Source organism: Puma concolor, chromosome B1 (genome assembly GCF_028749965.1).
Source record: "Puma concolor isolate L17-30 chromosome B1, mPumCon1.1.hap2, whole genome shotgun sequence".
Lineage (NCBI taxonomy): Eukaryota > Metazoa > Chordata > Mammalia > Carnivora > Felidae > Puma > Puma concolor.
The window spans coordinates 81,968,511-81,994,777 of record NC_141670.1 but is presented as its reverse complement, the minus strand read 5'-3'; the positions used below and the strand labels follow the sequence as shown (position 1 = coordinate 81,994,777).

At 44.6% G+C, this 26,267-nt stretch overlaps 1 protein-coding gene across 9 annotated transcripts in view; it reads right to left on the bottom strand.

Moving 5' to 3' along the window:
* ZNF827 (zinc finger protein 827) overlaps positions 1-25,695 on the bottom strand; it is a 174,309-nt gene extending 148,614 nt beyond the window's left edge. For 8 of the 9 annotated variants that reach the window (XR_015250190.1, XR_015250191.1, XM_086704156.1 and 5 more), the window contains exon 1: positions 25,058-25,695. Coding sequence is in view for 7 of the 9 variants with exons in the window: in XM_086704156.1 (XP_086560282.1) it covers positions 25,058-25,100 (43 nt within the window). In the remaining 2 variants the exon portion in view is untranslated. The remainder of the gene's footprint in view (positions 1-25,057) is intronic. The other variant, XM_086704151.1, reaches the window with a different exon arrangement.
* Between the last annotated feature and the right edge of the window lie 572 nt (positions 25,696-26,267).

Here is a 26,267-nt window from a genome sequence, read left to right as displayed (position 1 = left end):
TATAGCTAAATATTTACACTTAATTTTTTAAAAGATTATTTATTCTTGAGAGAGAGAGAGTACGAGAGGGCAGAGAAAGGGAAAGAAAGAGAATCTCAAGCAGGCTCCGCACAGTCAGCAGCACAAAGCCCTACTTGGGGCTTGACGTGGGGCTTGACACGGGGATGGAACTCAGGAACCGTGGGATCATGACCCGAACTGCAATCAAGAATCAGATGCTTAACTGACTGAGCCACCCAGGCACCCCTATACTTAATTCTAAGATCACACATCTCTATTAGTAATATCACCCTATTAGTAATAATCACTTGCAATTATCTAGTATTAGACAACCAATTTTTCCATGCAATTTTATACAAAAGTGGTTTGTAAGGTTTAAGGAGCTGTATACAGGAGTTATTAGCAAAACCAATGCTGATGAGTGACTTAATTTAACAAATATTTACTGAGCATTTACTATGTTCGGGGAGCTGTTTTCTGCAACAGAGAGCTTCAAAGACGCAACAGTGTCTTGCCCAACTGCTGCAGTCGACAGGGAGTGAGGGTTACACAAGTATACGAAGCACAAAGCCCGGTGTTATCACAGAGCAACCGAGCAAGAGTTGTTTGTGCATAAATTAATTCCAGTGGTGCACATGGCTTTGGAAATGGACCTTGAAGGAATGAAGATGATTTTAACAGATGACACTGGAAATTCATGTATAGGAGGGTTTGCTAACATTCAGGTAACTAAAACCTAATAATTTTTTTTTTTCTGCATTCTTCACATTTTAAAAACTGACCATCTATTGATTTGTGAAAGGGCAGATTTTACCAATTTTCTTACCACACCCACTGGTTTTGAAATCAAACCATTAGATTATAAATGCCTGAGGCAGGGCCACAGGTGAGTCATTTTTGTATTCCTGCTGGATGCCCTGATCCTAGTAGGGGTACCAGGGCACAACCCGGGGACACAACCTGGTTGTAGTGACAACCAGGCCCGCAAGAAGTGACAGGTGCGTTTCCCAGTCCCTTACCCAAACACACAGAGGGGCACAGGGGAGCCGGCATCTGAGAGGAGGGCAGTGCACTATCGGGGTACTCTCTCACTGCTTCTCATCTCTTCTCAGAGGCTAGCCTTGTCCTCTCAGGCCACCTTTCCCTGGAGGCTGCCAATTGGCCACACAGGTTCTGGGTTTTCCCTCTCAACGACTTACCACCAGAGAAAGGTCTTTCCCCTCTCATCAGCCTGTTGGGGGTCCTATTCCCTTCTCCAGACTTACCACTGAAGCCAGAGGGCGGGGGTTCTACAATTGACTTAATGTGGGTCACAGAAGAAAGGAGAGGGAAGAGACACCAGGAAGACAAAAACGATGACCCCTATAATGTTTAATAAAGGTTTAGTATGCTGCACATCAGGCTGTTATGAACCAATTTTATGATTTTAAGCATAAAACATATCCTCATGTAGGCCAGTTTTACCTGCCAATTTTTACACTGTCCCTTTGTAGCCTAAACGCCTTAGCACATGCCCCACACCAGGTGTGCCCGGCACTGAGAGAGCACTCTGGGGTTCAGGGTTCCGAGGCCACAGTGCGAGTGAAACGCATGGGCCGGCAATCGGCCCCGGGGGACAAAGCCTCAAAGATCACGGTTATCAAAACACCGATGCCCAGGGTACCCAACCGCTGTCATCATGGCCAGGGAGAAAATTTAAGAACTGCTACTTATTTAAAACGGCCAGGGTGGAGAAGATGACCAGACTCCTGTCACCAGTCCAGCTGGGGAAGAGGTGCCGCCAGGGCACTGGGAAATGGGAGGAAGTCTGGAGAGGATAAGAGTCGGCAGACTGAGATGGCACGGAGAGGCCCTCTGGGTCAAGACGAACATTGTGCACACAGGAGTGGTTTTAAAGTATAGTTGCAGATGTCCACGAGTAAAACAAAGGTAACACAAAGGAACGCACCGCTCTTTATCTGCAAAGGGAGCTGCAAACGGTAGGGGAGCTGCTTTCAGGATTTTCATATAAAGGTGCCAGACCTTCCGGTGACCATCAAACTGCCCGTCACAACATGAATGGCAGCTCCTCCCTAAGATTGCTTAGACCAAAACCCCCACAGCTTGCCTTGACGCTTCCCTTTCTCTCAAGTCCTCATCGAACTCATCTGTAGATTCCACTGGCCCCACCTTCCATATACATCCCAAATCTTGCCACTTTTTACCACGTCTACCATTTCCACCCTGGTATACAACACTGCCGTCCTTGGCCTGGACTGTGGCAGTAGTCTTCCAGCTGGTCTCCTCACTTCCGATTCTTGCCCCGCTGTGCTCAGCCAGCAGCTGGAGTAAGCTTTTAAAAATATATGTCACACTCCATTACCCCCATCCCAGAAGCCTCCAAAATGGCTTCTCATGTTTCTCGGAATAAAATCCAAGACCCTTCCCTTGCCCTCAGGGCCTCCATAATCTGTATCCTTCAGACCTCATCCCCTACTACTCTGCCTTGCTAATAAATAATAAATAAAGAGCAAAATTCCCCCCAAATAGCCACACGGCTGACTCCTTTACTTCCTCGGGTCTCCCCTCAAAGCATCACTGTTGATTAGAAGAGAAGCTCCATGAGAGAGAGGACTTCGTTTTCTTTGCTATGTGCTCAGCACTTAGAATGGCACGGAGCAGGTGTTCAGCTATTGTCTGTCAAATGTATGAATGAGAAAGAGGATGCGCTTAACAATCAGAAAGGCAGCACTTATCAGTACTGGAAATGAGAACAATTTTCAAAATTACAAATGATAATCCTGTTTTTCTGATGTGAGTCAAACATGAAATAGGGAAAAGAGAGTGTTTTGCAAACTTTTCCACCAGTCTCCCTAGTGGCCAAGAAACGAGCACAGCATCCCAAGGTAACTCGGGGCCGCAGCTGAAGCCCCCTCCAGAAAGTCCCAGATTTCTTGGACTCTTTGCTTAACATTTCAAGGGAATTCCACATTCTACTCTGTCCTAGAGCTGTACTTGTTCTTACTAAATACTGCAGGGCTGTGCTTCACAAACCACTGAGGAACATCGATTCTCTGTGTTCCCAGCTGCTCTGGAGAAGCAAGGATGTATGAAAAGTATCTAGCACAGTGTCAAGAGCTCAGTAAAGGGCAGCTATCATTGTTACGATCATTACCATCGGAAAATAGTACTAATCCTATTACCCGCACTTCAGACAGAAAAGCTAAATCACAGAGGGTAACTTTCTCAGACTGCACAATGGATCTGTAGGACACCAAGAACTATAACTCTATTTGCCGATTTTGAATTTGTTGTCTGAATTACTTTGGAGATGGTAAAGCCTTGGAGATTTAGTCCATATGGCTAGTCTCTAGGCAGAGGCCTAGAAAGGGCCAGTGATTAGTCTGTGGTCCCATACTTGATTTGCTAACATAGACAAGACTTGACCTCAGATGTCTCACTCCAAAGGCCAGTGCTCTACTAAATCACGGCATAATCATCATTAAGTGAATGAATGAACTCTAGAACAAGACCTGGAACACAGCAGCCTCCCAACAAACAGTTGTTGAATGAATGAACAATCATGCATAAAACACTAAAAATATACCGGGTACTTTATTAGATGCTTCAGTATTCATCAGCAAATTCTTCCCATGATTTCATGTGGTAGACCATAGTCTCTTCATTTTACAGACCAGGAAACCAAGGCTCCAAAGGTTAATGGCTTACCCAATATACCCACTTAGTGGGTGACAAAGCAAGGTTCAAACCCAAACCTTCAGGAAATCTAATAGAGTGCGAGTTGTTTGACAAAAAGTAATTTTTCAAGTAAGCAAAAAGTACAGTAACTTCAAGTAATCAATATTTTAAGTTTCATTGTTTTAAAAAAAATTTTTAAAGTAGGGGTATTTCTATTTATTTACTTATTTTTAAGTTTATTTTCGAGAGACAGAGCAAACAAAGGAGGGGCAGAGACAGTGGGAGACAGAGAGAGAATCCCAAGCAGAAGCAGGCTCCACACTGTCAGCACAGAGCTTGATATGGGCTCAAACTCACGAACTGTGAGATCATGATCTGAGCCACAATGAAGAGTCAGACGCTTAACCAATGGAGCCACCCAAGCACCCCTTTATTTATTTATTTTAATTATTAATTTTTTATTTAGAGAAAGCGCACAAGTAGGGGAAGGGGGCAGAGCGAGAAAGAGAGAATTTCAACCAGGCTCCAAGCTCAGGGTGGATCCCTACAAATGATAGGACTGTCATTTGTAATTCTGAAAATCGTTCTCATTTCCAGTACTGATAAGTGCTGCCTTTCTGATTGTTAAGCGCATTCTTCTTTCTCATTCATACATTTGACAACCCTGGGGTCATGACCTGAGCCAAAATCCAGAGTCAGATACTCAGCCAACTGAGCCACCCAGGCACTCCTGCATTTTAAGTTTTATTTTGATGGGATTTCAAAAGCATACACACCCAGACACGAGTTCCTTCTTTCTAAATTTGTGGCTTTTTGTCTCCCATCCAGCTTAATAAAACTGTGCAAACTAAGGATGAAAACCTGGTGTCATGGGTTGAATTGTGTCCCCCACCCAAAGATGTTGGAGTCCAACCCCCAATACCTGTGAATGCGACCTTATTTGGAAATAGGGTCTTCACAGATGAACCAGTTAAGATGAGGTCATTATTGTGGACCCTCATCCAATATGACTGGTGTCCTTATAAAAAGGGGAAATCCAGACACAAAGACAGACACGCCTACAGGCATGAATACCATGTGAAGACTAGAGTGACCCTCTCACAGCCATGGAACTATCACAAGCAGGGACAGACATCTGGAACAGACCCTTCCTTGTGTCTTCATTGTGTCTCTGCTGGCCTACACCGTGATCTGGGACTTCTGGCCTCCAGAACAGTGCGGCAATAAATTTCTGTTGTTCAAGCCATCCAGTTTGCGATATTCTGTTACGGAGGCCCCAGAAAACTGATACATGTACGTCTGAACAAAGGCCTGAGACTTTTTCTGGATTGGTTCACCTCTGGATTCTGAACCGTAGCCTAGCTTAGTGCTGTAGTTTTTGCACAACCTGGTTATCACAGAACGGACCATGCTGCTGTGCCGTGCGATGTCCTCCAAGGCTGGAAGGACTGGGAGCCGACTATTAAGCTATTTTTACCTACCTCTGAATTTTAAACAAATTTTGTTCAAATGAAAGATTCTGAGAAAGACGTTAAGCAAGAGAAGTCTTCTATTACTAGAGCTACTTCACAATCTCCAAACAAAAAAATACACTCGTGGCCACATATGTTGTAGCAAATTAATAAGAAAGGGATAGTTCAAAATATAGCATGAATCCACTGACCACAAGGCCAATCTACACACCAAAACACTTCTGGTTAGTCCACGGATTGATAACTTGCTCCTTCACCCTTTCCTGCACCTCCATGTTACAGAAAGCATATAGAATCTGTCCCCTCAAGCAATCAGAAGTAAATTTACCATGGCTACCATGGCATTATCAGAAAAATTGTCTGTTAAGGCTGATAAATCGGTCGATTATCTGCTTCCTTGACTTTTATTTCCTCTTGTATAAATGTTTTCATCCCAACATTACCAATACCTGTTATAAGATGAACGATATATTACCAAACTACTGAAATCACCGGGAAATTCTTAATAGATCAAAAAAGAACTTAACTACCAAAAAAAGCCCTAATAACATAATAATGCACTCTGTCGTCTAGGAACAGCACTCTATAGAGAGATAAATGGCTACTTATTGAAATCTCAGCTTATACATAAAATGATACATTTCTTCCCGGGCACATTTACCAAGCACTGACATCACGTACCTTGTAATGAAACATATTATGCTCATAATCATTCTGACTGCCAAAAGAAAATTTCACACAGTAAGTCCTTTATTTACTAAAAATATATGTCTATACAGGAAGAAAATGGGCGTTTGGGGAGAAGAGATTTACCAAAGGAGAGGAGAGCAAATGAAATTGCTTTTATTTAGTGCTTAAATACATATAAAATAAAAGCTGCAGAGAAGATAGATCCCAATCCCCCACATTTTCATGAAAGAATGTTGGTGCATGGGCACCTGGATGGCTCACACGGGTTAAGTGTCAGACTCTGGATATCAGCTCAGGTTATGATCTCACTGTTCGTGGGTTTGAGCTCATGTCGGGCTCTGTGCTGACAGCGCAAGATGCTCTCCTCTCTCTCTCTCTCTCTCTCTCTCTCTCTCTCTCTCTCGCTCTGCCCCTGCTCATATGCGCATGCTCTCTCAAAATAAATAAATAAACTTAAAAAAAAGGGAATATGGGTGCAATGAATTGTGAGAGAATGGTTTTTTTTTATTATGCACAAGAATCCATGACACCGATTAGAAGGACAACCCCTAACTCAAAGTTAACTTTAAATACGGATTTAGGCCAAGAATTTTAACCTTTATTCCGACCAGGTTTTGTGCCACGGCTGCTACCAAGCAGCCAAATGTATTCTTATTTATTGTCTTTTATTTTCCCTGGCCACCTTCTGGAACACACATAAGTCAATGATCTGGCCAAAGACCATGAAAACAACAAATACCACAACCAACCAACCAACTAGGGCAATCCCAAGGGCCAGGAGAGCCTGTAGCTAGGTTAACATCGCCTCAACAACGGGGTCCTGTGGTTTCATCCACTTAATTGTCTTTGAAGGATCCGGGAGGTGGGAGCTTTCCACAGGCATGCCCACTTTGGGGTTTGTTTCGCTGAGAAACCTTTCCTAGGTCTTTCACTCAAAAGACCTGTCACTGCCTTCTAGCTGTCTATTCGCTACGAGCAATGCTCCACGGAGGAAAACATTCATTCCACTTCCCAACAAAGCTCAGATGCTTCTGGAAATGCATCAAGTGGTAAGGATGACATTAGGAAACCTGCTCTACTGACGACTGCTTCAAAGGAAGGCTCAACTCCAAGGTAAGGCTCAAAACAAGAAATATCCCTCTGGCATGCATACATGTGGCCCCAAAGTGACCAGGAGTGACTGACATTATTCACACTCTGCTTCCTCTCATTCTTAACCTTTTGGGGGGGGAGTCTAGAAGACGCCCTGATTTTGTGTTCAAATATGCACACTGCTTCCTTTCCATCTTCTAGAACTTACAACTGTAGGCAGCCCTCTAGGGGCAATGTTTCCCATGTATTACAAGAACCTAGTTAACTGGCCTATCCTCCCCCAAAATCTGGTGTTTGAAAAGAAGGATGAAAATGTATTGAGCAATTTAAAGAAGTTCATTTGAGGAATACAAGTTTGAAACGCTTTTTGACGTAAATACGCTCAACTAATCGGGCTTTGTTTTAAATCTACATGTTTTGAAGTTACTTAGAGAAAGCCAAATTCTTCTGGTATTTCCATGTTAATATCAGCAGCAGTGACTCCAGTAAAGCAGGTTCCACAATCTTCTTCTGTGAACAGACAGACAACAAATACTTTAGGCTTTATGGGGCACCTATGGTCTTCATCCCATGTTCTTTGCTTTTGTTGTTGCTGTTCCTTTTTTTTTTTTTTAACAATTGTTTAAAAATGCAAGAACCATTCTTAGCTCAAGGGGCTGCACAAAAACAGGCCACAGTTTGCTGACTCCTGCTCTAAAGTATAGGTGATTTACTTTTTCTTTATAATAAAAGTAGAATGGTACTTAAAATGATATCGGAAATTCAGATATATGACAACACGCTTCATCATCATCTTAATCCAGCCACCTCTGTGAGTCACTGAGCATGTCTGTACCTCGGTTTCTTCACTACAAAATGAGGGGCAAGAACAGATCAGTGATTTATAAACCATACCCTCAAGGAGCCCAAGGACTCCAGCTTACCTCCTACCTTAGCACACACTTAAGCCGCACAACCTGGCATTGATCTTGTCTATACACTGGAGCTCTCCTTAAAGACAAGGGTTCCACTAATTTTTTTTTTTTTTTTAAGTTTCGAAAATATGGTACCAAATGATCTCAAGAATCTTTCTGGTGTTAATTCTCTATGAATCCAATATTGGATAATTGATCCTTTTCAAGTCATTTGATTGGGAAGTGTCAGGTCCTTTAAAACCCTGTCTTGAGATATTTAAAGGAAGAGAAACAAGAACAAGAATGAGATCATACTCTAAGAGACTACCCGTACGTATGTAGTTAGAGCTGTGGAAATCCACCAGACAGGTCTATCAGAGGGTTCCCGAGTCCCACAGATTAGGGGTCTGGGAAAAGCAGAATGGTTTCGCAGGGGAAAGAGCTCTGAGTACAGACACAGGGACCTGGGTTCCCATCTGAATTTGGAACTTACAAGCTATATGACTCATGTTTAGTTAACAAAAATTCGAGAGCCCACTGAATATGAACTCCTGGTGCGGGTGTTAGGAATATGGAGATGAACCAGACAGACATGGAACGTTCTGCCTCCCATCACTCGATCCCTCATCTGTAAAGTACGGTAATAGCGAAGGATTTGTCGACTGCAAGGTGCAGAGAACGTTAAGCTAGAAAGCTACAGATTCTCTTCCTTTTAAGTACATAAAATAAATGCAACTTCAAGGATTGACCAAATGAATAAAATAAGGCCATAATAGGTTTTGCAGAGCAAAAGAAACCATTTCTAGAACCTGAAGCAGCAGGACAAAACAGAAAGGGCACAAGATTAGAACTCCAGACACTCCCACTCTGCTTCCTAATAGACCCACCTGACATGCACAGGCTTATTCTCTTGTTTATAGAATAAGATACTGATACCTATCATCGCCATGAGGCTACTGTGAAGGGAAGTTAGAATTATGTAAGTAAGGCACCTGGCACAGAATTAGCACTCAGTGAATAATAGTGTCCCCTCGCCCTCCCTCCCAGACACCTAGAAATCTCAGATGAGAGAACACTGTATTTTAGATGGTAGGGCTTACCTCAAAATTGTTGATATTGCTACCCAGCTCTATATCATAATCACCTCAACCAAAGAGGACAGGAAACTTCTGGTTGTTATGACCATGGAATCCAGATGTAGAATATGCCCAGTCATCAGGAAAATCTTACAGTCTTGGCACAGTTTGAGGACAGAGAGAGAGCAACAGCCAATAGCTGAGGGGAGACTCTACAGTCTGGAATGTGCCACAGACTTCCAACCACAAAAGTTCTCTTTGCACTTCGTCTGTGGTATCCCCCTGTGGTGTAGGCCATGGCCTCTGCTCTTCTCGGCAAGTCTCCTCCGGAAGCACATGACTCTCCCCAGGCTTCTCTAGGCCGCATCCATGTGAATGTCTGTGGCACCGTTCATCACCTCCTACCCAGCCCAGCTGTACACGTTAGCCAGATCATTGTCTCATTGCTGAGAAAGGATGACAGCAGGAGATGTTCTCCATGGTCCTTTCTACCTCTAAAATCCTTTGATTCTGTGACTCACTCTTAACCTCATTCATTCAACTCATTCATTCATTCATACAAGAATCTTTATGAAACACCTCCTATTTATTTGATTCTGTGACCCGTTCTTAATTTCATTCATTTGTTCATTTATTCAACCATATCTGACCACTTACACCAGGTACTGCGATGTGCAAGAATGTACAAAAATGAATACGGAATAGGCCATGCCCTTAAAAAGCTCACAGCGATAAGGACATAGAGGAATAAGCAATTACAGTGTGGCATGGGAGGTATGATGAGAGACCAGTGGGAACCAGTGGAGGTTCCCTAATTCCTCCCAGTAAGTGGAAGGAACAATAGTAGGGGAGGAGGGGAAGCTGGAAAGGCCTCCCTGAGAGCCGAGTGCTAAGTGCTAATTGATAAGCAGAAGGTTAACCTGATGGGTTCAAGACATCCAGAAATAGGGGGAACGAATCTGCCAAAATAAGGAAATACAAGCATGGTGGTCTGTCATATAGATAATTCAGTATGAATGAAACAAGGGGTATACAGCAGGGCAGGAGAAAGGGGGCACAGATGATGAAGCATCTTCCATACTTTACTAAGAAGAGCAAACTTTACCCAGTTAGGGGATGTCTGGGATGTCTAAAAGATCCTCAATAAATCCACGAGTGTTTTAGAAAGCCTACTGTAGTAGCAGTGTGGATACTGGGCTACACAGAGGCCAGGGTGGGGGGATGGGGATATGACATTGAGGCAAAAATAAATAAATAAATAAATAAATAAATAAATAAATAAATAAGTTGTGAGTCCTTACAGGAGAAAATGAGAGTGAATGGTACAGCAGTGGCAGGGCGTGGCCATGATGAACTTCAGAGATCCATCTACAAGAGAGTCAAGAGGCTTGGTGATCAGTTTGATGCGGGAGGAAAGGAAGAGCATGGCACCTAGGATCACACTCAAGCTTCTGTCTTGGGCAAGGGGGTTACTGGCTGGTGAGGACAGCAGTTCCAGGCAGAGAACACAAGAAGCCCAGAAACACTCCCGGTTTCCCAAGCCCAAAAGCCTTGACCATCTCTTGTCCGCAGCAAAGCACGGTCCACCTAAGTCATGCCGGCCCGTGGCACCTACATCTGCGTGAGGAAGAAAAGTACTAACTGCAAAGTGTATCGAAAGCTTTACTTTCATTTTAAAACAAACAGATATATTATAGAGCAAAGTACATTATTTTCATTCCTATTTGCAGACAGAGCAAGAGACTTCAAAGATACCTCAGAGAAATCTCAGAGAAGCTGAGAATACTTCCCTGTCTTCAGGGCTCTCTGTCTTTTGGGTTCTTCAGTGCAAATATTCACGCAGTGCTGCAGTATAACATTCTCACGTAAAGCTGAAGAAACACGAACGCCGACACCTGCATTCCCATTTCTATGCAGACAGCTTAGACAGTGGTTCTCAAAATGTGGTCTGTGGGCCCCTAGTGGTCTCTGAGACCCTTTCAAGGGTCCTCAAGATCAAAATTGTTTTCATAAGAATTCATAAGATGTTATTTGCCCTTTTCACTCTATTGACATTTGCAATGATGATACAAAAGCAATGATGGGTAAAATTCTGGCTCCTTAGCTCCAATCAAGGCAGTAACACCAAGCCACACTAGGAATCATTGTATTCTTCACTGCCACACACTCACAGTAAAACATACACACACACACCCCAAAATAACCAGGTCCATTTCACCCAAGAATGTCTTTGATGAAGCAGCAGCAAAGATTATTAATTTTCTTAAAGACTGAGCCCTGAGGAAACACCTTTTGAATATGATATGTAATGAAATGTGTCCATGAAGCACTTCTGCCATCACTAAAGTGTGATGGCTATCTCAAGGAAAAGTAAATCTGTGATGTAGTTGAGAGGTGAACCAGCCACTTTTTTCATGGAACATCACTTTTGACTGAAAGCGTAACTGACAAACTATGGTCATTCAAATTTGGGTATCCAGGGGCGCCAAGCGGTCAGTTGGGCGTCCAACTTAGGTTCAGGTCATGATCTCATGGTTCGTGCATTCCAGCCCTGTGTCAGGCTCTGCACTGATGACACAGAGCCTGCTTCGGATTCTCTCTCTCTCCCTCTCTCTCTGCCCCTCCCCCACTTGGGCACACACTGTCTCTCTCCTCTCTCTCAAAATAAATAAATAAACTTAAAAAAAAATTGGGGTACCTGGCACACACTTTCTTGGAAATGAAGTAAGGCTGATACTTTAAGGAAAAACTGACAGTATTTGTAGCCAATGATAAAATTCAAGCTTGCCAGCAAGAATTAAAATTTTGGAAAATCCGTATCTTACGCTATGAACTTGACAGTCCCTCAAGACAAAGTGATATGTGCATGCATGTTCACAGCAGCACGGTCCATAATAGCAAGAAGTAGAAACAAACCATACACCCCTTATAGTATGGTTCTGCAGTATAACACTAGAGAGCAGTGAAAATGAACTCACTACAACTACAAGCATCAGTGTGGATAAATCTCACAAAGATCACCGTTGAGTGGAAAACCAAGGTGCAGAATACATGCAAAACCAAACAGGGTAAAGCTAGGGGTACGATAAGCAGAAAACTCAGGATAATGGGGACAGGTAGCAGGCGAAGGGCACGTTAGAAGTCTGATAGGGTTGAAACGTGTTAGATTGGGCAGTAGGTTTACAGGTGTTCATTTTACCATTATCCTTTCTTATCTGTGTATAAATGTTCGATGTGTTACTTTTTGTAAACAGCACTACTTTACAGCTTTGAAAGGGAAGCACTGCATTAGAGCTTTCTTTGCCAAAGAAAACCAAAGAGGTGAGGAAGGGGCAAGAGGCATGGGGTGAGCCCTGGCTGAGGGCCTCCAGCACTGGCCCCAGAGAAGCCCATCACCGGCAGGCTCTTCCAGAGACAACTTCAAAGCAGCATCTGTGCCATCCATGGATCTTCGGTTTTTCAACAGCCCTCCCTGCATAAAAAAGGCCATTTTTGCTCCTTCAGGCCACCAGCTCCCATGTCACTTGTCATCACAGTGAAAGAAACTACTACATTTCACAGATGCTTTTGTATTGTATCCAAACTACAAAATTTAGTAATCCTAATCTCTTATCATCTGGACCAGCTCCTACTACATTTTTCCTGCCTCCTATCCTTACATCACCAATATAACCCTTTTGATTCAACTTCTTAGTGTCTCCCACATACTTTTGGCTTATTTCACCCTCTTTTGGCTAATGTCATTTCTTCTGCTTAGAATGTTCTCTCCTCTCTTCTCAAGATCTAAATGCATCCCTTCCTTAAGGATGTTTTAAGTGTCACTCCTCTTCAGGAATCTTACCCATCACTCCCACTGGGTTTCCTCGAACATTTACACTTCTAATTCATATTATATTGTCTTGCACTTGTTAGCATATTGATTTGTGCTTATCCTCTGTGCTTGTTTTGTGTCAACATTTCAAAGAACTGTCCGCAGGGGCTGCAATCTGTACAATTTCTACAAGTCACATAAATGCTCAAAACTTTTTCTTAATGAATGAGCACCCAGTAGGACTACAACTCTCAGCAGATCATGTCCTCACTGCTCTAATGTGACACCATGTGTGTTGACATATGTCCTTCCTTATTCCCAAAAGACTTTCAATTCAGCATACCGAGGGAGGTTTTGCTCCGTTGTAGGAATAGATCTCCCACTTCACGACAGAAACCAAACAAAGCAGCATTTGCTTTAGAGAATTCTTTTTCATAATATTAAATGATTTCAGTGTAAGTCAGCGTTGTCTCCTCCCATCCCACTCCTCTTTACCTGAAGTCCTTTGAAAACCACCCCTGCCAGGTGGTTGAACGAGCTTCTTGGTAAACACAAGATCTTTCATTTTTGCACAGTTGTATTTATTCAACAGGCCCTTATCTTTAAAAATCAGTGATCTTCCCTATAACTTCTATCCTCTTGGTCCTAGTCTCTGTTTTCTGGTCAGCATTTCATAAATCTATGAAAATACTTTTCAAGCCGAATTTTAATTATTTGTTTCATCTCTTTCTGTGCCCACTTGGCTCTGAGATCCTTGCAAGCAGGGACCATGCTCTATTCAACTCCACTGATCCCTACTCCCTGACACAGAAGCACTCAGTTACTGCTGCTTGAATGAATGAATGAATGAATGAATGAATGAATCAATCAATCAATCAATCAGTCAATCAACCAACCAATCAATTAAACAAGTATCAGCAGACCCAAACTAAGAATTTAAGATGAATGACAATTCAGAGTAAGTTCACTCCCTTTATCGCTTGACAGAACTTTATATATTTGAGTGTAGTTACCAGGCATGATTGTTATCTAACTTCACTCTTAGCTTCAAATTAAGCACTCCCAATTGTCTCAATAATTAATTCCTTATACGATGAATTCAACAACCTAGACTCTAGTTGCCTCCCTTCTGGTGAGTAGTTTATCAATTTCCCCCTTTAAACTGGGGCACTCAATTTGGCATTCAATTTACAGATGTGATCTAATCAGTTTACAAGACCAGTGTTGCCACCCTTGTTCTGAATTCAGTACTTGAATTAACTCAGCCAACTCTGCTGAAATGCATCCATTTTTCGAATGAAGGCTGAATTTTAAGTGTTCCTTATTATCTTTTTGCTTGTTATCTATTAATAGTGGTTATCTCTGGGGGTGAAAGTTGGGAAAGGGGACTTTCATGCTTTACTTTGAATATTTCTACATAGTTTTAATTATTTACACTGAGCCGGCACTGCGTTTGCCATTAAAAGCCAATATAGACTTTAAAAAATAAATTAATAAGCAGAATTCATTCATATCTGTGATTTCTATGGCTCCAGTCTGATGAAGTACACTTAAGTCACGTTTCAAATACGTGTACGGTACTTCTGTATTTTCTTTTGTATATATTTCCTCACCTCTCTGCAAGTATTGGTGCAGAGCAGTTCTCTCTAAATGTGATCTAGTGGTCCAGCCAACCCAACCCCACTTCTCGATCATGAAATTTCTCTCCTTATCAGTGTCAGAAAACAGCTCGCTATAATTTAATTCCCCTCTTTCTTAGTTCAGATTAAAATGCAGTAAATTATCATTTGAGGTTTGCTTCCCCCTAGAAGGGAGAAATCATGCAGCACATTTCAGGAATATTTCCTGAAGCAGAGGGTGTCCCACACTTTGTTTCCTTCCAAATACAGCTGTGTTTCATGCTGTAGAGAGGACTGTTGGGTTAACAAGTAGGGCCAAACAAGCACAGATTAGAAGACAACTATAATTCTAGGCCATTACACGAAAGCAGTGTTCTCCATATGGAGCACGTAATTCAGACCCCAGAAAGTGTCACGGCATGTGACTCTCATTCTCTTACCCTCAGCTTAGCCTAAATCTTTGAGGAAAGAAATACTATCGGTGGCACAAGTTCTCACGAATCACAGAGCGATGTGCTCCATCGGCACCTGTGAAGGAAGGTCCCTGAATGGAAGTGCAGGTGGCAAAGGCATGTCCTTCCTGTGTAGGGCCCCAGGAAGGTTTTGAAGTCCTCAGAGACGCAATGGGCCTCAGAAGACCAGTAGATGGTCCAGCCCTTGATAGTGCAGACACAGGTGACCTCAAGCTAGTTTCTCCCTTTCCATGGCTCTGTTTCTACTTCTGTCCAACTGGTGGGAGGAGTCTTTCCTGTTTGCTTGTAGGCAGATGATATCAGTGAAAATGCTTTGTGAACAATAAGATATAACATAAATAGGAAGCGTGGGTGATCTACTATTATCCATTTTACAAGATGGTGCGAGGTAAGCCCAGAGAGGTTCAGTGACTTGCCCGAAGTCACAAAGCTAGTGAGAAACCCCGGTGACCGTAGGGGGACAGTGGACAGAGAAGACTGGAGTCCTTGTCTCCTGCCTAGTGCAGGTTCCTCCCTGAGCCTCTCTCTGACTTCAACCTGGAGGAGTGAAGTCAATTACTCAGGTCCATGAGCTATTTCCAGGGTTTTAAAAGTCAAACAAATTATTGTTAATAAGCTGCTAGGCTCAACATGTCTTTATTTTTGGCTGAAATGGCATCCACCCAGAGTGGGAGTTCTGGTAAGTTCAACACTGGCTATCCATTCAAATCGGTCAGAGAACTTTTTAAGAACGTCCATGCCCAGGTTCCATTCTGAGCCATCAAATTTAAATTGCTGGGGGTGTTTGCAATTTTTTAATCTCCCAGGTGATTCTAACACGCAGCCAGTGTTGAGAACCACGGTGTTGGCTAATGGTGATCAGAAACTTAAGAGGCAGCAGTAGTTGTCTTTGACTGATTACACAGCACAGTTAGAGCCATCTTACTGGGATCCTTAGTTGAAATGAATTTACACCTCTTGTCTATTAACATGGCCAGCATGTATCGTGCATATACTCTGTGCCAGACACAAATCTAAATACCAACTTGTGTGAACTCAGTTCCCATAGGACCTACAATGTTCCCCCATTTTAGAGATGTGAAAACAGGCAGAGACTGCAGTAACTTGCCAAGGTCAAGGCTAAAATGTGGTGCAGCCAGGACGGATCTCATGCATCCCTGGGACCAGGATCTTAATCCCCACCCTATACTGCTTCTTACTACTGCCATAGAATGGGGCTTACAATACTTTAGCCTCAACGATGAATTAAAAGATCACTGAATGTTGAAGAATGTAGGACGGTTTCTAATCCAAAGGCCTGCAGGGGCCGGGCAGGAATATACATGAGGGAGGTGGGCAGGTGTACATGCAGACGGGGACACGGCAGCAGAGTGGTAGGAACCGTGGCAGACTGTCGAGCACATGCCCGGGGAAGGGAGACAGCCGCCACCGACTGTAGCAGATTGCTGCCATGTGGGGAGGTGGGCCCCGTGCTGCTGGCTCTTCCAAGTTTTCAAAAGAAGCTAGAAATTTGGATTTTTATGTGAAACCACCCATTTCCAAATGCTGTCTCAAGTTTTTAAACATAGTGTGTGGGGCAAAACACATCGGTAGGCCACTAGCTTGTAACCTCTGATATGATCTATCTCCCACACACAACACACACACACACACACACACACACACACCTGAATTCTTCATTTAAAATTAATTTAATGTGTTCTCTTGGCCTGGTTCTCTGCAATTAAAAACAACAGACCCTGACTTTCCTTCTTTGGTGCAAAATTTAAACTACCTAAATAACACATGGAAAAACCAATATAAATTTCCCCTGGGTAATTTTAATCAGTGGACTGACTGTTGAATAAATGAATAAACATTTATTAAATACCTATTTTCCCATTTGAATCTCACTATAAGTCTGTGAGCATGGATTTATTGTCCTTACTTCACAGTAAAACCCAGTCATAATTCATATGATTATTACACAGTTTAGATGTAATTCAGGTCAAATCACACACACCGAACATGTTCCTACAGTAAAAGTCTAGTGTAATATTGTTTGCCTATGAAACAATATTAGTCAAGCCTATTTTAACAGCCTGATAAAAGAATTTTACCATATCACATTATTACTCATCACTCTGATGAGAGATACGGAAAAAAAATTTTTTAAACACAGAAATCACCAAAAAGTCCTGGGTCAGAAATGCCTGTAGTCTAATCACAATCTAAGCAAATGGAAACTTATTTCATATACATAATAAGAGCTGATATTTCTTGTGCTCTTTCTATGCAGCAGGCACTAACTAGGCATGGATTCGTGTGTGCATATATTACTGATATTTATCAATATCGATACTGATATTTATCAATCAAACCTTACAAGAACCCTATGATAGAGGAACTCTCATCACTATTGAGAGATGAAGAAACCAAAGACGGGGAAGTTAAGTAATGTCCCTGAGGTCACACAGCAAGTCAGTGCCAGAGCTGGGTTCTGAACAGCCTGGTGCCAGAGCCTGTACATTTAACCACCATGAACTTGAAGCACGTGTGTTCTATTTTCACTTAAGTTGTACCATATACGGTAGACATAGTGAAAAGAGGACAAAGTCACATGATATGTTCTCCTTGTCATTACAAAAAGCAACAAAAGCTTTTTCAAATATCCTGCCAGACAACTTAAGAAACGAGCACTATAGAACGTTAGAAAAATCCAGCACCCTTCCACAAGTACAGTAGCTTGTCTTGAAAGCTCCGATAAGCAGAGTGCTGCTGGTCAATCCCGTAAAAGCTCAATTTCCCCTGGTCTTCTCTGGTCCCCTTTGAAGGCCAACTTCTTCAGAGTACTCAAAACAACCCACCCTGAGATCCTCTGGTCTCTCACTCCTTGCCTTTTTTTCTCCAGCCCACATTTCTAATGGGGTCTAACCACTTGTGTGACCTGTGCTGGAATTACAAGAAAGACAGAGAAAGAGACAGAGAGAGAGAGAGAGAGGGAGAGAAAGAGAGAGAGGGATTATTTTAGGGTTTCCTTTTTCAGGCTCAAGCTTCAGAGAAGGTCCACGCATTTCTTCGTTGCTGATAGAACCTGGCTGAATTTGGACTTTCTCAAAAACAGAAGCAATGAATACCCAAGCCTTAGTCACTTAAGAACTCTAGAGACAGAACTTCAGTGGTGGAGGTTGTTTTTTAATAAGAAGGGAATGGACGGCTGGAAACAATATCCTTTTTAGGCACACAGAATCTGCTGTATTTAATATAACCCTGGGTCAGTCTGTGAAAAGCAGAGTTGCTAAAGGCCACATGCTGATCTCAGACCGTGGGCGTGTATCACTGTACATTTTATAAAATTAGCTACAGTGCAGCCTCTATGTGTGTGTATACATGGCAGTGAAGCTGACTTTTATAAAATAAACAGGAATATGCACCCATGCAGCTAAAGATTAGTATCAAGCCCAAGTCTGATTTTAATTTATGAAACTACCTTGTAACTACAGCAATTCTATCCCAAAGGTGGGTCCTTGGGGAATGATGAGAGTCATCTGAGAGGCCCCTGCTTCAGCACCTAGTCATACGCTATTCTCTGATATCATAAAAAATGTAATTTACAGACAGAGGACAGAAACACAGAACTTGCCCCGGAGCAGAAGAGAGAAAGCAGCTGGCAACTTCAGCCTAGCGAGTATTCCTAGCTATTTCTAGGGTCTGTACTTTGCACATTAGTTTCTTGTAAAATATGACAGAAGACACTTCAGCTACCATGAACCATAAAGTATTTTGTACACTTGGCCCTCAATGGTGTGAATTACTGAGCTGCACCTAGCAAAGTAGGGAACAGAAGAGAATACATCAAAAACAGGACACAGCATCTTCATTTATAATCTCTATCTAAAAAACGTGATTCTAGAGTATCTTAACTAAGCCAAAATACAGTAGTAATAAAAAGCTGATAGAAACAAAACAAAACAAAACAAAAAAAACCCACACGTCTTACCAGAACTAGGCCTGGTCTGAATTTCTTTCCGATAAGAGAAAACTTAGAATCTATTCCTTCACCACAAAGCCCATGGTCTAGTAAAACCTTATGCTAGAAAGCCTTGAACGCCCCCAAACGTCCTATTTTTTAGGTCATACCATCATTATCTCGTTCTGCGATCAGTCTGATTAAATTATAGAAAATTACTAATACATCACTCAGAATGCAGATATCAGCTCCAGCCTGTTGTGTTTGTTTTTCCATCCTCCTGTCCTAATGCTCCAGCGGGTACTTACTTCAAAAAAGAAGAATGGAAGAGAGACCAGGCAACTCCCCACCAGGAAGGGGAAAGGATACATTAACCTACTCTCAGGACTGTGCTTTCACAGATGGCACTGCCGACCAGTCACAGAAACCGAGGGAGCCTTGTTACACACAGTGGCCGCGTGGGCTTCACCACCACTCCTTCACACCTTGTCCTCTTTGCATCCAAGGACACCACTCTGCACGCAAGTGACGGGGGTGAGTGACACTGGGTGAGTTTTTCTCTTTTGTCAAACCGATTCACGCTGACCCCGTCTGAACTCAAACTACCGGGATTACTAAATAAACTGGTTTACCAACCCAGCCGAGCAGCACACGATTCAACAAACCCAGTCTTCCCTACGAGAACCTCTTGACGTTAATAGGACTCCTTGTATTTTAAGCCACCTTTTGACCCCAAGAGAAGCCTGCCCGGTTGCTCCACCAACACAACACTGTCCCTTGGGTGTTTCCGCAGCCTTTGTCCACCTAATTTTATAAGCCTCGCAAGACAGAGATTTTCCACACCTCCTTTGGACCTCTCCTAATAGAGGCCATTCAAAGGCTCTAAAAACTCAACTGCGCAGCCAGCTCTGACCCTGGCCGACGGCTGTCCAATTTATACTGCTCTAGCGTGATTTATTAACACTTTGTGCTTGAGGACTTGTCAACTCACACCAGCTGTGGCATCTCCAGAGCAAGATGGCAGCACATAGATAAATTAAAAATCAATTTTTTTTACTTGAAACTATTTTGAAGCATTAGAAGGAATGTGATTTTGAACTGTCTTCCTTATTTTAACAAGAAAGTTCAGTGTACCCTACTTGCTATATCGGGAATTCACGGATTTCCTTTAGGAGAACAGATGAACATTACTGCCCAGCATCAACCTAACCTGCTGTGTGGTACTTCAGAATCATTAGCTCTGCCTGACACAAGCAGTGAAATATTTTATTGCTTCAGACTCAAAATTTTTCCCTGTGGTTCCTGTCATAGTCAGGAGGAAGTGCCTCGTCACTGAAAAAAAATAGTAAGACCAAGTAGGGGAAAGAGTTAAACCTTCTACCCCTTCTCTTCCAATAGACATAAAAAGACATGGAAAAATATAAATATAAGGGCTTCTGCTGCTTTGCTGTCATTTTGCTTCCCACATTTACTAGAAAGCAAGAGATGATTTTTAAAGTTTTGTTAATGAAGAACACAATAACGTCTTGACCCACAACTGAGTAAACAATGAAAATACTAGAATAACAAAACAACTGTTCCATTAACTTTTCCTTTGTGCTCCCCCCTGGGAATAAGCATCAGGCAGATTTCCAATGATAAATATAATAGGATCTGAACTCATACATGTTCATGGGTAAGTTGAAGCTAATGAGGAAATCTTAAAAGTGCTGATGGCGCCAATGGTAAAAGGATTTACAGATGTAACAAACACAAGAGAAAGCCCTTCCTGACCGTTTCCCTCCTCAGTTAGTGATCCCAAATGTAGTGATGTTTAGAAAGTGCTGAGCCCCAAGCCTGGCAAACAGTCACAGTATCACTTTTCCCCTCTTCCTCTTTCTTAGACCGACAAACATTTTTAAGGTATGCAGTTTGGGATTCTGCTACAGATAAGCACATGGTATGCTTCAGAGGATCTCTAGGACTTTTTTTTTGAACATGGTATTGGACCCTGCTGGTGAAAAGAACTTTTATAAAAGAGACATCAAGAGCAGCAGAATCATATTTAAACCCAAATGGTAATATTGCTCTAGGCCAAGAAATAAAGGCTTTATTTTGAGTAATAATTTTTAAAGCCACTTCTCAAAAATAGTTTAGGTTTAACACCCTTTGCTGGAGGTCACGTCCAAAAGCTAGTGCAGAACTTGTTTTTGATTTGTGGCCAGTAGAATCACCACTCAACTGTACAGGACAGGCTATTTTTTTTTTTCTGCATATGTATGAGGCCCATATAACAGAAACAAAAACAAACACACACACACACACACACACACTCTTACTTCTGAGGCTCAGGAGAAAATGACTATGTAGCATTTTAAATCAGAAATCTAACGCTTAGGTTAGTAGTGTCAGGTTAATGGCTCACCCATCCCCAAGGCTAATTCGGTTCTGAACAGTCCCATGGGTGTCTAGTTGAACAGAAGGAGCTAGGAAACCTTAGCAGGCCAAAGCCCAGCCTGGGGAATTGCTGGAACTCTGTGCCAGGGGCTGAGACGCACCCCAGACTCGGTATCAGATAGTACCAAGTGCTAGTCTGGATTTCCAGGACTAATCTACTTGAGGGTGGAGCTTCCAGGTTCCCTGGTGTCTGTGCTGTAGAGTGGGAGACCTTGTCAATCCACACCATGCCTGGCTAGTAGTATATCTAATAACAGAAAAATAGGTTCTGCACATGAAGTCTATTAGTAGCAGTGGTTGATGAGTGGGCTGAGGCAAGGGGGCGGGCCTAAGGGAAAGTAGAAAGCACTTTGAAGTTTGTATAGATTCAGTTTTCACCAATTTCTTTTTTGTATTCTAATTTGTATTCTACTTCTAATTTTAAATGTGTGTTTACAGGTTCTCTAGATTCTTAAAGCTATATTAATAATGTCTATTAGCCACTTCTGTGTTTGGCTTCAAAAGCAAACTTCCCCATCACATTCCCCCTCTAACGACCCTCCCCCCTAAATTATACACATCGCTCCTTTCTTTCAGGGTCAAGGTTAAAATGTGCCACTGTATAACTTCTTAAAACCCTGAGATGACTTCTATCAGTCCCAGAGTTACTATATTTTAACTCTGTACAAAAAAGTTCTCCAGGTTAAGGCAAAATCCTCCCCTCATATAAACAAATAAAGAATTTAGCATTACAATGAAGTCTTAAGACTACAGTTATATTCTACATTAAATATGAATTAACACTAATTTTATCAAAGTCAATATTTATTATATCTCCCCACCACTGCAAGTTTCTTTAAGACTCACTCAGCACTTAGGAAGCCTTGGGTTACAGTGTCTGAATTGCAAAATACACCATTTGCCCAGAAATTCCTTAGTCCAAATGCAAATTGCTTACAAAACATGTGTAAACCATGCTTAGAACAGGCAGCACACATCCACAAAAAGGTAAGTGGAAAAGCTTTGCAAATTAGGCTTCCCTTTAAAAACTACAGGGACATTTACGGTGTTTCCAAAAAGGTAATTGCTTCTTACTTCACTAAAAGTGGCTTTATGTGACTAGAAGGAGTTGATTTTTTTTTTTTTGTTTTTTTTTAAGTTGAGTGGATAACCGTATTCAATTAGAGAACAGGGTGGGAGAGTCCACTCTTAAAATATAACTTAATCACCAGGCACCAGCAAGCAGGAGAGGCCCACCAGGCATACGAGCTAAAATGGAGCCTGAATTTCCTCTCAGACGGAGAGGGTAGTCGCACGAGGTCAGGGTCAAGGTCACCAGCAGGGCAGGCTGCAGCTGCCCGAATGCGCTACACACAACGGGAGGGAAGGCGTTCCATCTCCGTCAGAGCCGAAAACAGATAAATCCCTTCTCCTCTCCTACCCTCCCTCTAACCCCGCCAACATTTTTTTTTTTTTAAGCAGGGGGGAGAAGAGAAGAAAGGAAAATGACCAAATAACCTCACCGTCCTGGTTTTCGCACACAAGCTCATCAGCTCCCAAAGTTGCCATCTAAGGGCAAGTTCGCAGAGAACACTGAAGCCCATTTTGTCCGAGCAGGGCAAGCCTCCCCCGACCCCCCCCCCCCCAGGATTCCTGCCTCCTCTCCCTCCCCCGCCACACGCCCCCGATAAGAGCTGGGAACTGGCCGACCGGCCATGTGCACGCACACACTCTTCCACCAACTGCTGCGAGTTTTCTGTGAATCGCAGCGCGGAGCCTCCCAACTCGCCCTCCCCGACTCCGCCGCCTTCTCTTCCCTCGCGCAAAATTTCCCTACACACGCAGCCGCCTGCGAGTGATTTTATGTGCATATATATTACATATGTGATATTATCCACAGAACCTCTAGCGGGCAGGCGAAGAAAGGACTGCACAGGGGCATTTTTTTTTTTTTAAAGGAAGGGGAAAAAAGCACAACCCAAGCCCTGTGCGTCGACTCCGGCGTACCGGGAAGGGGAAAGAAAGAGGAATGTTTGCGGAGCGGGCTGCCTGCAAGTGCCCTTGCTCGCCACTCCGGCCGCGGCCCGGGTGACACGGAGCGGCGGGGGCGCTCGGCCCGAGCAGCCCGGGCCCCCTGCCCGTCCCCCCGGGCAGGCACCGCCGCGGATATTTCGCGAGGGGGAGATCGATCGAGCTGCCTGTCTGCAGCGGAAACGCACAAGCTCACACACAACCCGAGCCCGAGACACCATAACCTTAACCCTTCCCCCACCCTCCGTGAACTTCAGGTGACCGACCACGTCGGCCTGACACCCAGGCGGGCGGGCGCTCCGGCTCCGCTCCCGCCCCCAGCCCGGGTTTTGCAGGATCGGGCTCCAAGCAGCGCCAAACCGCCGGGAGAGGGGAGCAGTGCGGGGGGAGAGAGAAGAAATTGACCCTCGGTCTCCCCCGACCCCTCCCTCCGGCGCCTCCGGCGTCCCCTCCTCCCCGTCACCCCGCCCCACGCCTTCTCCCCTGCCCCCTCCTCCCTGCATTCAAGGAGCCGGGCGGCCCCGGGGGATATTTTTAGTTGCTTCTTTCTCCTTCACTTTTAGCTTTAGCAGCATCTCGGAACACTCAAAGCGGAGAAAGATTGGGGTGGGGGGGGCGGGAGCTGGAGAGGGAGTGGGGGAAAAGTTAAGAGTCTAGCAAAGAAAAGCCGGAGGGAGGGCGGAGAGGGACCGGGGGCGCGGGTGGAGGAGGGGAAGGGGACCGGGCCGTGCCGGCGGGTGTGTGTCTCCAGTTGGTGTGTGTGGCTGCAGCCGGGGAGGGTTGTGATGCACTTTAGTCCTGGACTCTGCTCAGGCTCGCCGGGGAGGGGGGTCTGAGAGCCCGAGTCTCGCCTGGCTCCGTCTGCTCCGACTGACCCCGCATTTTATTGCGGCCAGGAGCCCTGCTCCTCCCTCCCCTCGGCTCTGCAGGGACCTCGCGCGCCGCGAGCCGCCCTGCCTCCTGCCTCCGCCTCGGCGCAGCTCCCGCACCCCACATCCGCCCGCCGCTGCCCGGCCTCGCCCCCCGCCCGGCCGCCCCGCGCCCCCCGCGCCCCGGCGCGCCCCCTCGCCCCGGCGCCGCGGGAGCAGCCGCCCGGCGGCGCGTGTGTACCGGTGTGTTTGTGTGCGGTGCCCCCACACCCTCCCCAGCCGCTCCCGCCTCGCCCGCCCCCGACTCCCCTCCTCCGCCGCCGCCTCCTCCACCTCCGCCTCCTCCTGCTCCTGCCGCCGCCGCCGCCGCTGCCGCCGGCGGCTCCGGGGCCGACCAACCCCGGCGCAACCTTTAGCCGGAGACGGACCTCTCCCTGGATCCTGTAGCCGGCGGGCGGCCGCGCGCCCTCGCCCCGACACCCCCAAACGCCATGTCACGGCCCCCAGCCCTCCGCACTCCCCGACCCCCGCACCCTCAGGCACTGGGATCCACAAGGATTTTTTTTTTTTTTTTTTTAAGATTCCAACCTCTCCCACCACCCCCCCCCCCGATTAAAAAAAAGAAAAAAACCCGGCATCCACACTACTCCCCTCCTCCTGTCTCTTGCCCCCTCCCCCCAGCAACCCGGAGTGAGGAGGGGGAGGGGGAGGGGAAAGGAAAAAAAGCCCGATCTCAAGGAAAAAAAGAGGGGGGGGTGAGAGAAAGAAAGAAAAAGAGAGAGAGAATAGAAAGGGCACGGGGCTGATCATCACCAACATGGCTGCCTCAGCATAGACCTAAACGAGGAGTAACCCGGGCTGTGTCTTTGTCAGTTTCACCTCTGTAACCCTAAACTAATGCAGAAAACAACGGAGGAGGCTGCGGAGGGGAAAGAGGAGAGGGAGGGCGAGAAAATGGCACGAGAGGAGGTGGAGAAGGGATGACTTACGTGAGGGAAGGCGCTTGGGCTGCTCCTGCTTCCTCCTGGGCATTTTCCCCCTTTTCTCACATTCTCCTCCTTGGTTAATGTGAGATCAAATAAACCCCCGTGGGGGCAGAGAGGCAGACACTGGCAGGAGCGGGGAGGTAGTTGGGGGGCGGGCGGGCGGGCAGGGGGAAACCCCTTCTCTCCGGTGTGTGCAATGGGCTGAAGCTGGTTTCCTGGAGCCAGATGAGGGGTTCTCTTCTTTTCTTTCCTTTCTTTTTTTTCCTTTTTTTTTTTTTTTTTAATTTTTTGGTCGTGCACCTGGCTTGTCCCCGAGCGTAATATTCTTCAATGGAAACGGATCTAATAGGTGTGAGTGTGTGTGTGTCCTATGCTCGCGTGTGTGATGGGAGGTATAAATAAATGAGTGCCGGTGCGGCGGTGTCTATGGCCGCGCTCTGTGTCTCCGAGCCCCTAACACTAATGTCGGGATCAAAGGGCAGCGGCGGCGGCAGCACAGCTCACAGCTCGCTCTCTTGCTCTCTCTCTCTCTTTCTCGCTCTCTCTCTCCTCTCGCGCTCTCTCTCTCTCTCTGTCACACACACACTCACACATACACAGAGGCACAGACTGAGGGAAAGAGCGAGAGCTAGACACACACACACACACACACACACACACACACACACACACACGCAGAGCAAAGAGGAAGGTGCCCTAAGGCTCCCAGGGCGGACTCAGCCTGGGATTTGCAACCGCTCCGTCTGGAAAGAATGGGGGGCGCGCGTGCGGGGGTGGGATGGAGTTCTTCGAATTTATCCCGCTATTCGCCAAATCTAGGGGGAAAAAAGTTTTTCCCACTCTTTAAACAACGATTAGTTCATTATTCTTGCTGATTTTTTTTTAAGAAAAGAAAATAGATTTTTCTCTTAACTTTCTTTTGTTTATTAAACTACATTTTGTTCTGTATAAAATTCTTCAGGCTTTTTCACTGCAAGAATTACTCTTCTCACCCCATCCCCTTAAGTTTGTGGAGGTTACGGTTTCCCACACATTCTTCCAAAAAACATTCCAATAAAAATAATTTAAAAAAAATTAAAAGATAACATATGGTGAAATCGATAATGAGGTTGATGGAATAAATGCCCAGTTTGGGAGTGTTTAGTGGAGTTAAAACTGAAAAACGCTGCCTACATGAGAATTACATCCCCTTGACAAAGGGGGAAAAATAAGA